Source organism: Chanodichthys erythropterus, chromosome 9, assembly GCF_024489055.1.
Source record: "Chanodichthys erythropterus isolate Z2021 chromosome 9, ASM2448905v1, whole genome shotgun sequence".
Taxonomy (NCBI): Eukaryota; Metazoa; Chordata; class Actinopteri; order Cypriniformes; family Xenocyprididae; genus Chanodichthys; species Chanodichthys erythropterus.
In genome coordinates, this window is record NC_090229.1 from 5080780 (window position 1) to 5095366 (window position 14587).

The 14587-nt window shown below is 34.6% G+C and overlaps 1 protein-coding gene across 1 annotated transcript in view; it reads right to left on the reverse strand.

The window, feature by feature from the left end:
• bicdl1 (BICD family like cargo adaptor 1) overlaps positions 1–14587 on the reverse strand; it is a 52415-nt gene that overhangs the window by 21431 nt on the left and 16397 nt on the right. Inside the window, exons 3-5 of the mRNA XM_067394329.1 lie at positions 9816–9932; positions 9680–9691; positions 531–677 (exon numbers count right to left, since the gene is read on the reverse strand). Of these exons, the coding sequence (XP_067250430.1) occupies positions 531–677; positions 9680–9691; positions 9816–9932 (276 nt within the window). The remainder of the gene's footprint in view (positions 1–530; positions 678–9679; positions 9692–9815; positions 9933–14587) is intronic.

The following is a 14587-nucleotide window of genomic DNA, read 5'->3' on the forward strand; positions in this document are numbered from 1 at the left end:
AATTTTTGGGTATAATATGTCACACTTTATTTTGCTATCCTCACTTACATAAATGAACTATAGTGTCCTGCACCCACTAGTAAAAAAATATATCAAAAATATCTGAATAATTTTTGTTTTGACTGTATATTAGACAGTATACATATATTTAGATTGACAGTATATAAAAATGGCAAAAAAAAAATATATGAGAAAATGTACTAAAAGTACCTGTAAATATATTTTAAAATATAATATATTTTTGGCCATTATTTGTATATTTTTAAGTGCATCTGAAAATATTTTTTTCGAATGGTTTTGCAGCATTTTACAACTCTCATGTGGAGAAGCAAAATATATTAAGAGTTATTATTTTTTTATTTTTATCTCCATTCTTTTCATGTTTGAAACATTTTTGCATTTATGACATGTATGCTCATTAATTTGCCAGTCCACTCATATCCAGTTTTGCTTCTCATGTTGTTTAGTGAAAAGCAGGACAAAAACACTGATGAATAACATGTTTGTTTTGCAGTGCACCAGCCGCTCACCTGTAAGTCCTTGTCGTGACACTGTTTCTCCAGCACCAGCGTTCGCTCTCTCAGCTCCTCCACCGTGTTCTGCAGCTGCTCGTTTTCCTCAAGCATGGCGTTCACACGTCGCTCCAGTTCCTGCTTACGTTCCGACAACATCTTTATCTACCCAACGAGACCGGGAAAAACACCATGTTACGGACATCATCATCTTCATTATCCAGCTTTAGTCTCTGATTCAGAGCTATTCAGACCAAAACACTGCAAACTATAAAAATAATGCTTGACTTAAAACTTTCACAATATATCTAAGCCTTTATCAGGCTTTCAAGAAAAACTCAAGTGTGGTTTAGTGGATTAGGTTGAACTCTGGAATGCCGTGTTGCCAGGCATCATCAGTAGGGAGTCACGAACACCTCCATAGTCAGGAATGTGCGCTTGATAACGGGAATATTTCTGTTCAAAACAGCCCCAAGAAAATGCTGTTGATCAGAAGTTCTTCTCAGTTGTGTTTCAACTATTGTCTCACTGGTTTCTTCTACAATATAGAAACAATTTTCACACTTTTCACACAACAAGTAACACATTAATAAATTAAAATTAAAATTTGACATTGATATTTTGAAAAACTGAAATAGTATTTTCTATAGCAATAGTAAAACATACTCCAATCATTTTTGTTTCATTTAAAAGTTTGAATTTTTTGTATTTTTGTAATTTTTTATTTTTTGGGATATATATATATATTTTTTTTTTTAAAAGAATCAGTGTTATTTTAGTTTTTATTTGAGTTTTATTATAGTTTTATTTATATGTTGAATTAGCTTTTTTATATTTGTAGTTTTCTTTAGTTTAATTTTTAGAAATTTTATGTGCTTTTTTAATTTTATTATTATTATTATTATTATTAAATATTGCTTTTAAGGTTTAAAGGGGACATATCATGAAAATCTGACTTTTTCCATGTTTAAGTCAAGCGGCAACCTCCCCCAGTTTCTTGTGAAGCCAATACGGAAGTGACTTAACTGCGATTCATCAACTGGCCGCTAGGGACAGGCTGCAGAAGAGAGCAGAATCTCATTGACCATCATGTTAAATTAACCAAGTTTACAGCAGAAAAAAAACATGTTCACAGTCTGGTTCAAATTGTGTTTTTGATCTGTATAGCTAATTTTGCTCTTCATGACAACTCTGAGGGGGGTGAATTTTTTTATAACTCATCCGTTTAAATTATACCAAGCCTTAAAGTTCTGCATAATTAAGGGCGTGGTCACTTGAGTGACAGGTGGATTGCCGCTGCTGTCAGTGAGCCGTCATGTTACCTCAGCAGCTCATTTCAGCCAGTGAATTTGGCATCTCAGCCGTATTTGTGCTTTTTTTCTCCTTTTTTTTTTATTACAATTATAATATATGGCATGCTGCATTAATAGTCGAGGCGCGTCTAGATGTGCTCGCATGCGGGACAGAACACACGTTGTTGGATTGGCATTGGCTAAAAGTTCCTGATATTTACTACAATGACAATAGCAGGAGGATATACAACAGCACTGCTTGGATATTATAACGAAAACTGCTGTACTATTTTGAAAAATTATACTTTGGACACGGGCTCATTTGTTTGTTAGATACGATCACACACAGTTTTACAACATAAACGCTGCTCAGATTGCATTATTTCTTGAAGAACGATGATGGAGAGCAGATCATTCAGAAGAAATGTGATGCAAACAATGGATAATATATCAATATTTCATGAATTTAACGCTTTCGTGGACAAAAAGTACTGTTTTTTTTGTTTTGCAATGGACATTTTACCCAAGTGCCACAGATTGGATTCATCTCGCAATCTCTATTTCATTATGAAGGTATGAAGTTACGTTTGATTTTTCGTGTTATTTGCACACCTGACACAAATTAATCACTGGTGTTGGAGCATCTATATCTTATAAAAGAAAAAATAAAATAAAAACACTGTAGATTGACTGTAAAGCTTTAGTACTTTCTAATGATATTGTGATCTTCATTAATATTTTAGATAGTAAGATAGATAGCTCCTGCTAACATGGTCACGTCGTGCTAGGCGGGCGTGGTTTCAGCAACCAGTCACATCATGGGGCTCCAACCACGTCCCGCCTCTTTGCCCATTTTCAGTTATCCGGGAGTGATGTGTGGTGATGCGCAGCTAAGATGGCAGCAGCCGCATTTTCGCTTTTCGCTACCAACCCAAAAACCGTGAAAAAGGACAACCCAGTAGCTTTGTTTTGGCAAGCCTTTCCACGATCCGCTCGGCGCCGCCATTTTGTTTTCGCAAGTGAAAATGGTGAACCAGTTCTAACGCCATGGCAGAAAACTGTTCTGTCATTGGCTGCACAGACGAACACAGACACTATTTAGAGTCTCGTTAGCTCGAATATTCTGCAAGTTGACCCTGGCAAGCTTGGTTACTGAAAAAGGAGCGTTTCTGTCCAAGCGATATTTTGAAAAAAAAGATATTAGACCATTTACAGCATTTGATAGCAATCATAAATGTTAGCCTGGTGTGTATGGCTCTGTTTGGTACCTGATGTGTAGTGGGCGTCCATACGGGTTTTGCACAATAGATTCAGACCATTCAGAAACGTCCAGTTTCATTCTAAAAGTTGTAACTTCTTCCTGAGTCTCTCCATCAGTGTCGACTCCGGTTTGAACAATGTAAGGCTGAACACCATTACTGACAATCCTCATTTTGGCTGCGTGAGATTCTCCAGCTTTGTTGTTGTTGAGCTGTTAAAGCTCCGCCCTCTTCTGGAAAGGGGGCGGGAGCAGCAGCTCATTTGCATTTAAAGGGACACACCCAAAAACGGTGTGTTTTTGCTCACACCCAAATAGAGGCAAATTTGACAAGCTATAATAAATGATCTGTGGGGGATTTTGAGCTGAAACTTCACAAACACATTCTGGAGACACCTTAGACTTATATTACATCTTGTGAAAAGGGGCATTATAGGTCCACTTTAATTTATTTTCAGTTTTAGTTAGTTTTACTTTTTATTTATTTCCAAATAATATTTTTAGTGCTTCAACTTAACTTATTTCAGTTTATTACCAAGGTTCTAATTTTTACTTTTTCAACTAATATCAATATTTCATTTTATTTCAGCTTTATTTCAATTAACAGATTTTTTTTTAATAGTTTTAGATAATGATAATGACCCTGATGGGAATGGAAAGAGAATCATTGTGAGAATTAAAACATCTGGCTGCATTACATTTACATTAATGTCTTCAATTGTCTTGAAAATAATGTCACAATACAGACAAAGATTTCATGAGATTCACTCAAAAAAGATTTTTCATTCCTCCTCTCAGTCCTGATTTGTGTGAGCAGCAGATGAAACAAACATGAGCAGAAGTTTTGGTGTCTCTCCCTCATGTTATGACCTAGATCTGCTAACCCAGTTCACCAGCACTGAGGGATTCTGTGTGATTAACCGTATGCCTACAGAACAACTGGACATTTAATGCATACTTCTGCTGATCTTCAAACTTTAATTTTGAATCAGCCGACCCAGACAGTGACATTTATGTCCCGGTCGGATCAGAAGCGTCATGGATTGGAATAGACGCCCATTTCTCTCTGCCTGGCACTGGCTGCAGTTTCGGGAACACCCAGACATTGCAGCATTTGCTCTTAAAATAGAACAGAAGTTTTCCTCGCTCGAGTACACACACTCCACATGGGAGAGTCGCTTCTAAAGAGCCTTTACATCTACACAACATCCACTTTATTAGGTACACCTTGTTAGTGTCAGGTTGGACCTGCTGGAAACATTCCTCAGAGATTTTGCTCCATATTGTCTTGATATCATCACACAGTGCTGCAGATTTGTCGAATATGAATCTCCCATTCCAGCACATCCTAAATCTGCTCTATTGGATTGAGATCTGGTGGCTGTGGAGGACATTTAAGTTGTTCGAGATGGTGTGTTATCCTGCTGGAAGCCATCAGAAGATGAGCACACTGTGGTCATGAAGGGATGGATGTGGTCAGCAACAATACTCAGGTCGGCTGTGGCATTTAAGCAATACTCAATTGGTATTAAGAGGCCCAAAGTGTGCCAAGAAAATCTCCCACACACTATTACACCACCTGAACCGCTGATACAAGGCAGGATGGATCCATGCTTTCATGTTGTTTACGCCAAATTCTGACCCTCCCATCTGAATGCTGCAGCTGAAATCCACACTCATCAGACCAGGAAATGTTTTTCCAATCTTCTATTGTCCAGTTTTGGTGAGTCCATGTGAACTATAGCCTCAGTTTGCTTCTTCTGCTGCAGGAGCTCATCTGCTTCAAGGTTGGATGTGTTGAGCATTCGGAGATGCTCTCGCTATTTGAGTTACTGTTGCCTTTCCATCAGCTGAACCAGTCTGGTCATTCTCCTCTGACCACAACAAGGCATTTTCGGCTACAGATCTGCCACTCACTGGATATTTTCTATTTTTTGGATCATTCTCTTTAAACCCTAGAGATGGTTATGTGAGAAAATCCCAGTAGATCAGCAGTTTCTTAAAGGTGCCATCGAATGTTTTTTTACAAGATGTAATATAAGTCTAAGGTGTCCCCTGAATGTGTCTGTGAAGTTTCAGCTCAAAATACCCCATAGATTTATTTTTAATTCATTTTTTTAACTGCCTGTTTTGGGGCATCATTAGAAATGCACCGATTCAGGCTGCGGCCCCTTTAAATCTCGCGCTCTCCGCCCCCGGAGCTCGCACTTGCCTTAAACAGTGCATAAACAAAGCTAATATAACCCTCAAAATGGATCTTTTCAAAGTGTTCGTCATGCATACTGCAGGTTGGAGAGATTTATAAGAAGTGAAGTTGTGTTTATGAATTATACAGACTGCAAGTGTTTAATAATGAAAATGGTGACGGCTCTTGTCTCCGTGAATACAGTAAGAAACGATGTTAACTTTAACCACATTTAACAGAACATTAGCAACATGCTAACAAAACATTTAGAAAGACATTTTACAAATATCACTAAAAATATCATGATATCATGGATCATGTCAGTTATTATTGCTCCATCTGCCATTTTTTGCTATTGTTCTTGCTTGCTTACCTAGTCTGATGATTCAGCTGTGCACAGATCCAGACGTTAATACTGGCTTGTCTAATGCTTGAACATGAGCTGGCATATGCAAATATTGGGGGCGTACATATTAATGATCCAGACTGTTACGTAACAGTCAGTGTTATGTTGAGATTCACCTGTTCTTCGGAGGTCTTTTAAACAAATGAGATTTATATAAGAAGGAGGAAACAATGGAGTTTGAAACTCAATGTATGTCTTTTCCATATACTGAACTCTTGTTATTCAACTATGCCAAGATTAATTCAATTTTTAATTCTAGGGCACCTTTAAATACTCAGATGTTCAAAGTCACTTAAATCACATTTAATGAAAATGCAATCGCAAGTGTCTTTACTGTGAGTGCAAATTGCAAATAAAAAAATAACATTTAAATGGTCGTTTTGCTTGAACATTTTAAACATATAATCATTCTGTAATACATTTTCATTTTAATTTTGCAACTTATAAAGCGTTAAAATATATGTTTAAATTATATTTTAAAACTAGTGTAGGAAACAGCAAATGTTAATTATATTATTGAATTTGAATTTGCTCCAAACATTGCACATATAGTATGGAAAATGTAAATTTAAATACAGAAATGCATTGCCATTTTGCATATTACATTTTAAATTGAATATTGCTACACATGTGCTTCCATAGATTTGGTGATTAGATATTTTCGTTACCAGGCACTGGTGTACTTGTGGTTGGTGAGTGTACGTCTAGCTGCTATATGTTTTGTCTCTAACTCACTGCTTCTTTCTACTGTATCTGATCAGAGAGAGATTGACGGACGGTTCAGCTGATCCTGTAAATCAGCTCTGGTCTGACGGACAGCTCATCCCTGTATCGAACACTAATCATGGGACTAATTACCCTCGGTGAGTAAACCCTGACACTTCATCTCAGTTTTGTGTAGTTCTCTATATTATGACTTCTGAGTTAAACTGTGGCAGTACCATAAATCGCATGCAGAGACCGGGTGTAAACAGCCCCTTTGGTTGACCAGATATGTTTCAGGATAACTTGCCAGTCAGTAATCATTTGGGAGAAGTGTGGACTGTTCACTTAAAGGATTAGTTCACTTTCAAATGAAAATTAGCCCAAGCTTTACTCGGATGGAGACACTTTCTTCAGCTCAGACTCGTTGGTCCCGTTCACTGCCATTCTAAAGCTCTGATGCTTCAGGATATTTATTACAATATCTCCTATTGTGTTCATCAGAAAAGAAAGTCATATACACCTAGGATGGCTTGAGGGTGAGTAAAGCTTGAGCTAATTTTCATCTGAAAGTGAACTAATCCTTTAAGAGCAGACAGTTTCACTTTACAAAGGTGCAAAACTTGTGTTAAGCTCTGAATTGACTATGCAGCTCCACTGTACACTGTAAAGTTGTAAATAAAAAAAGATTATATACGTATGTTTTACAAGAAAATACTATTTCAGTCTTTCTACTTCAAAATTTAACATTTAAATTCATTTATTTGTGAAAATTGTTTCAAAGTAAATCCTACACCAATTTTTTAAACCTTTCAAAATATAGACAACATGGTTGACACATGCATACAAAACCAGACATGCATTAGATGTGTATGTATGAAGAGTTTTTTTTTCCTTAAAGGATCCATATTCTTTCCTCTTTTGGCATTTTGTTTTTTCTCCTGGAATCTACTTAGGACATTGAGAAGGATCGTTTTTTATTTTATTTTATGATCGTTTTCCTTCCCCTCTCTGACTCTTAATCAGGCTGGTTTTGCTTCTGTACCTTTAAGACTTCTCTACATAAATGATGTTTGTTATGATAGGCTAACCTCTATATTGTTGATCATCAGCTCAGTCCAAGTTGCTGAATGATGAATATGTGTTGTTATGTAAATGTGGGCGCTCGTCTGTTAATGTGGCTGTAATAAATAAAACACTCTCCTGTACAAACAATACATAGTGAATCTTCTAGACACATTAGTTCTGTTGCAAAACTGTGCTGTCTACGGGGTTGGGGAGTAACGAAATACTTAGTTACGTATTTAAAATACAAAAATTGAGTAACTGTATTTCATTACAGTTACATTTTAAATGGGTGGTAATCAAATTACAATTACATCTGAAAAGTATTTTAGATTACCAAAGTGATTACTTTGAATTTTAATGTCATTTAAACATTAATCTAAACTGTGGCGGGCAATTAATGCAAACAGCAATTGGTGATTCTCCGACTCTGACAGTCTGCAAAAGCATCCTAAGCTATAGTTCTGCTTAAAAGTTTCTTACCCCTTGCAGAATATGTAAAATCATTTTAACAAAATAAGAGGGATCATAAAAATTGCATGTTATTTTTATTTAGTCCTGTCCAGAATAAACTATTTCACATAACATATGTTTAATTACACTCCACAAGACAAAATAACTGAATTTATAAAAATTGCCCCATTAAAAAATTTACAAACTCTTACAAACGTTACTGGATGATCTACGACTGTTTTCATGTTTTGCAATAGTTGAGAGTCCCTTGTAATTGTAGAAAAGGTAATTGCGACTTTTTATCTCACAATTCTGACTTTTTTTTTTTTCTAATGCGAGTTTGCATCTTACAATTCTGACTTTTTTTCTCAAAATTGTGAGATAAACTCATAATTGCAAGTTATAAAGTCAGAATTGCGTGATTAAAAACATGCAATTCCTACTTATTTCTCACAATTGCGAGTTTAAATCTTACAATTATGACTTCTTTTCTTGAAATTCAGATATTTTTCTGAAAAAATATGAGTTTAACTCACAATTATGCCTTTTTTCTCAAAATTGATTTTATATCTCACAATTCTGACTTTACAACTCACGATTGCAACTTTATATCACACAATATAAAGACAACAAAAAAAAGTCACAATTGCCTTTTTATGTTACATATTTATTAGTATTCCAAAGTATTCTAAAGTATTTAAATTAAGTTACAAAACTTGGGTAATCTACCGAAATACGTTTACTTTTTAAATCATGTATTTTGTAATCTTTAGTGAAATGCATTTTAAAAGTAACTTACCCAGCCCTGCTTAAATTTAAGATTTCGTAACTCTCTCGTAACTACCATAGTACGATGCATCGTTGAAAAAATCAACTAGCTAGTCACGACTCTTTCCCGAAACCGTACTGACGCAAATGTGTCGTTCAACCATGTTGGTGAAAGACGTCACGCAGGTGATGATAGTAATAATGTCTTTTAATGAATCCTTTTGAGTTTGAATTAATGCTAGATTTTTTGCTATAAATGACAGATATGGCATCTGAGGACTAATTCTCATTTTTCTCAGTTATTCTGCTTTATTTCCAGATTCAATCATAGGCTCCTTCTTCTGTACCAGAGCACGAACGCACATGCACACTCTTCAAAAACGGCGCTGTATATCTCTCGACAAACTAAAAGATGTAAATGAATACATTCAAAATAAATGATAGAGATTGTACTGAATGTCAGCTTGCTATTTTTCCTCAAGATAACGATTTATTAACTCCAAATGTCATGCAAACAAGAAACTATACTTCCACACAACTTTGCGATGATGTTTGTGAATATGTGTTGGAACTTTATGGTTTCGGGAAGCACGGACTCGTTGCATTCTGGGACGGCCTTCTTTATTAAGGACACAAATTGCAAAACTGATATCTTGGAAGGCAGAAGCTTCCAAGCAGATCCACATTTTTCCGCTTAATACAGTTTCCTTAGGTGTGTTATTTCAGAATTTAGCAAAGCTTTGATTTGAGATAGTTGTTCTGAATAGACCAGCGTCCATTGATGACTGCCTGTGAAACTCACACTGACATTGTTTGTCCTGCGCTGTCACATCAAAGACTCCAGGAGCCAATTACATGGCCGTCTTTCATAGACGAGTTAGCGAGAAGACTCGCATTCACTTTTTCGGGCTGCTTTGAAGCTCTGACATTACAAAGCAATCAGGATATGATCCAGCAGCGCACAATGAGATCACATCACAGAAGACACACATCCAGAATGAGCATGCAGAAAAGAGGAAGCGGTTCATGAGCACTTACTTCAAGCCCTTGCTGTTTAGTGCGTGAGACAAATAATAATTTGAGGAAGGAAAACAGATGACAGCAGATTTTGAAATATATCATGGTTTCATGACTCTCATTAAATAAAAATAGTCCAGATCCCGTAGTGCCTCACCTCGGCCTGTATGGTCTCGAGGCGCGTCATGTGCTGGTTGGTGGAGATACTTTTCTCTTTGAAATCATCCCGTAAAGAATGAACCTGAGTAGACAACTGTTTCTCCACCTCGGCGGCCTGTGGACACAAACATAGAAACTTGTGTTAGCTTCCCATAGATAACTAGTCTATATAGGCTACTTGTACAGTTTGTGCAGTATTTACAGTATAATATACCAATCGCCTGCATGCACGTAGTATCAGGACATTTGCCATAAGGTGCAGTATACAGTCAGAGCACACTGGATGAATTTGGAACAGCATACTGTACTTGACTTTCAACCAGTTTGCGAGGTACTGTATCCCACAATGCAATGAGCATTTATTTCCAGGGTCCTTTTTTCTTTTTTTGGGGGGGGGGATGATTCTATATGATCATCACTGGATTTAACAATTTTTTTATATTTACTTATTTCTTTCATTTTTATTATTATTATTTTTTATTATTATAGGTTTACAAAGTACTGACACTGTTTTTGAGCCACTGGATTTAACAATTAGTTTTTTATTTTATTTTAATTGTTCGGCCACATCAGGTTTACAAGGTACCCAGCATTTCATTTCATTTCATTTCATTTCATTTCATTTCATTTCATTTCACAAACCTTCTAAGGTACCAGGCTGATACTATGAGCTACTGTATTAAACAATGTTTATTTATTTTAAATTTTTTAAATTTTATTTTTTTAGCCAAACAAGTTTACAAGGTACCCGGCAGATTTGATTTGATTTTTTTTTAAATTTTTTTAAAAAAAAAATTTTATTAATATGTTATATTATATTATTTATTTTATTTTATTTTATTTCACAAACCTTATTTAACAATATTTTTATTTATTTAAAAAATATATTTTTTATATATTATTATATATTTAATATATTTATTTATAAAATACATTTTAAAATGTATTAAATAAATATATTTTATTTAATTTTTTTTTACCAAATAAGTTTACAAGGTGCCTGCCTTATTTTATTTTATTGTGTTATATTATTTTATTTTATTTTATTTTATTATGTTATATTATTATTTTATTTTATTTTTTCATTTCATTTCATTTCACAAACCTTCCAAGGTATGGGGCTGATACTATGAGCCACTGTATTTAACAATATGTTTATTTGTTTTAATATTATTATTTTTTAAAATTACATTTTTTTTTTTGCCAAATAAGTTTACAAGGTACCTGGCTGATTTATTTTATTTTATTTTATTTTATTTTATTTTATTTTTTTATATTTTTTTATATTTTATTTTTTTATATTTTATTTTTTTTTTTATTTACAAACCTTCCAAGGTATGGGGCTGATACTATGAGCCACTGTATTTAACATTATGTTTATTTATTTTAATATTATTATTATTTATTATTTTTTTTTTTTTTCAATTTTATTTTTTTTAGCCAAATAAGTTTTTTAGCCAAGTTTACAAGGTACCCAGCTGATTTGATTTGATTTTTTTATTTTATTTTATAATTTTTTTATTTTATTTACAAACCTTGATACTATGATACTATGAGCCACTGTATTTAACAATAAATTTATTTATTTATTTATTTATTTATTTATTTATTTATATATATATATATATATATATATATATATATTTTTTTTTTTTTTTTTTTTTTTTTTTTTTTGGACAAAATCAGATTTACAAGGTATATCCAGCCGATACTATGACCATTTTTCAAATTTCAACTATTTTCTTTTCTTTTCTTTCTTTCTTTCTTTCTTTCTTTCTTTCTTTCTTTCTTTCTTTCTTTCTTTCTTTCTTTCTTTCTTTCTTTCTTTCTTTCTTTCTTTCTTTCTTTCTTTCTTTCTTTCTTTCTTTCTTTCTTACAAGGTCCCGGCTGATACTATGACTGATTTTGAGTCACTGTATTTAACAATTTGTTTATTTGATTGATGTATTACAAAATCAGGTTTACAAGTTATCCAACTGATACTATAGGTGGTTTTGAGCCACTGGATTAGCTAAAGTTTGCCAGTTTGCATTAAGTTATTAATTAAGAAATTAGTAGCATGTTAACTAGATATTGCTTGATAACTAGCAGAGCCTGTTACATGAAATAAGTATCTTCATAACATTAGCACACACATTCATAACACATTCTTAACAGTAAGCCAGCTAGCGTTAGATTATTTCATACAGAAATGTATTAAAAGAAAAACGAAGCCTGTTGCTGCTGCCCTAATAATCTATGAGCATGAGTCATATTACAGAGAAACCCCTCCCACACACACACACACACACACACACTCATTGATCACACTTGGCATTTTGGAGCGTCTGTAGAACATTCCAGCCGAGATCCTTGCGTTTTTCCGAGCCGATTGGACGGCTGCGATCAGGCCACTGCAGCTGTGAGAAACACTCATTACCATCAGTGAGACTGCAGTCGCTAAACTGACTCACATAATCTGTGACTGTCACCATGGCAACCCACGAGTCCTGGCTACGTACAAAAACAACAATGACACTCACGTCCGTATGAACTTTGCAATATCTCGCACTGAACATGTTTTTATCAGATTAAGCACAGGATCCAGTAACCTGCTGCTCTGTGATTTAACAATAACCTATAAGGGGCCGTTCACACAAAATGCACACTTTTAATTGTCTTTTCATATATACACAGGAACTCACATACTGTAGAGTCACATGCAAATTTTATTTATCAGGTTCCGGAAGTAAAACTCCATTCATTTTCTCTATAAGGATTTTAAATGATTACTTATAAACTTTTCAAGACAGCCCTACTGCGAGCTACAAGTTTGTTAACCGGTGGTAATTGCTTCTGCAAAAATAATCATGTTTAACAGTGGAATTCCTGGTGAAAAACTACATTACCCATGATGCTGTACAGAAAATTACACCAATCAGAGTTGAGAAAGGCAACACACTCCAAAATAGCTCTTTAGCTCCGCCCACTCCAATGAAGCATGCTCTTAAAATAATTAAATGTTGGTATATATATGCATATTTTGCAAAAAACGTAAAAAATATTGTTTTTATACAGTTATAGTTCTTTCCCTCACTAGAACCGTTAAGTACACAGTCTTGTACCTTTGTCTTTTTGTCCAATTCTCAAAAAGCTTTTTGCTTCAAATCAGAGTTTGTTGAGTAGCTGGTTGGTTTGCTTCACAGCTTATAACTCTTTAACCAAGGCAATTTTAAAATCCTCATGGGAAAAATGAATTAAAAAAATACTTCCGGAACCAGCGCCGCTGAAAAAGTGGGCGGGCACTATCACACTCTATTGCATGGCTTTGTGGAATACTTGATTCCGATTGGTTCTGATTAATGCAGGTCCAAAAGCTTCCCAGTGATATTCCTCTGACCTTTTCTCTTTTGTAATGTGTTGTGGCGCCCACTCTGATCTACTTTCAACAGCATCTCTCAGAAATTGCTTACTGCACCTTTAAATATACTGACAAGTCACAAGTACCACTAAAAGTACAATTTCTGCAAATTTTTTATTTTTTTTTCTGACAGTATGCATCACAATATGTCTAAGTTATAGATTCTTAAATGTATTCATTTTTTCATTCTGAGTCTCGTTTTCCCTTGCAGGAGGAATCTCCTGATAAGAGTCTTTCTAAAAATAATTCTCAGCTATTTTAAGAACAAAGAGGAAACTGTTTCAGAAAACGTCACCAACCTTGACCTTGGATTCAATTCTCTGTTGCCAAAGATAAAGACTCGAGTCAGATACAGAAATGTTTTAAGCAGCAGGTTTTCACTTGTGGAGCGCTTTGACTCATATCAGATTGCTGAACTTCCTGTTAGTTTGATTTTGTTTAAGGTTTAAGCCATCAAGAATACTTAATTGCCCGGCTGATTCATGAAATGATGGAGAAGCAAGGAGGGGATTTGAGGAAGTTCAAGTATGGTTGTTATCTGTATTTACTCTGTTGACAGCAGTGTTGTTTATATACTAGTATTATGTTATTTATATAATTTTATTAATATTTTAAATTAGATTTTACTTTTATATTTTCAGTTTTCATTTTTGTTTAATTTTTAGTAATTTTGTTACATGCTTGTAATTTTTTATATTTTTTATATTATTATTTAGGTTTAATTGATTTTTATGGCAGTTTTAGTTAAAGGTGCAGTAAGTGATTTCTGAGAAACGCTTTTGATATTTGAAATCACTAAAACAAACACGCCCCTACCTTGATAGCTCCGCCCCCAAATTCACAAACATGCTATGCAACACAGGCACCTTCCCCCTCATGAGTGGACACACCTCTTAATGCTGATTGGCTACAAGTGTGTTCAGTCTGATTGACTTTCAACAGCATTTCTCAGAAATTGCTTACTGCACCTTTAAGTTTTTGTTTATTTCCAGTTAGTTGTTTTAGTGCTTCAACTTAAAGGTGCCCTAGAATTAAAAATTGAATTTATCTTGGCATAGTTGAATAACAAGAGTTCAGTACATGGAAAAGACATACATTGAGTTTCAAACTCCATTGTTTCCTCCTTCTTATATAAATCTCATTTGTTTAAAAGACCTCCGAAGAACAGGCGAATCTCAACATAACACCGATTGTTACGTAACAGTCGGGATCATTAATATGTACGCCCCCAATATTTGCATATGCCAGCTCATGTTCAAGGCATTACACAAGGGCAGCCAGTATTAACGTCTGGATCTGTGCACAGCTGAATCATCAGACTAGGTAAGCAAGCAAGAACGATAGTGAAAAATGGCAGATGGAGCAATAAT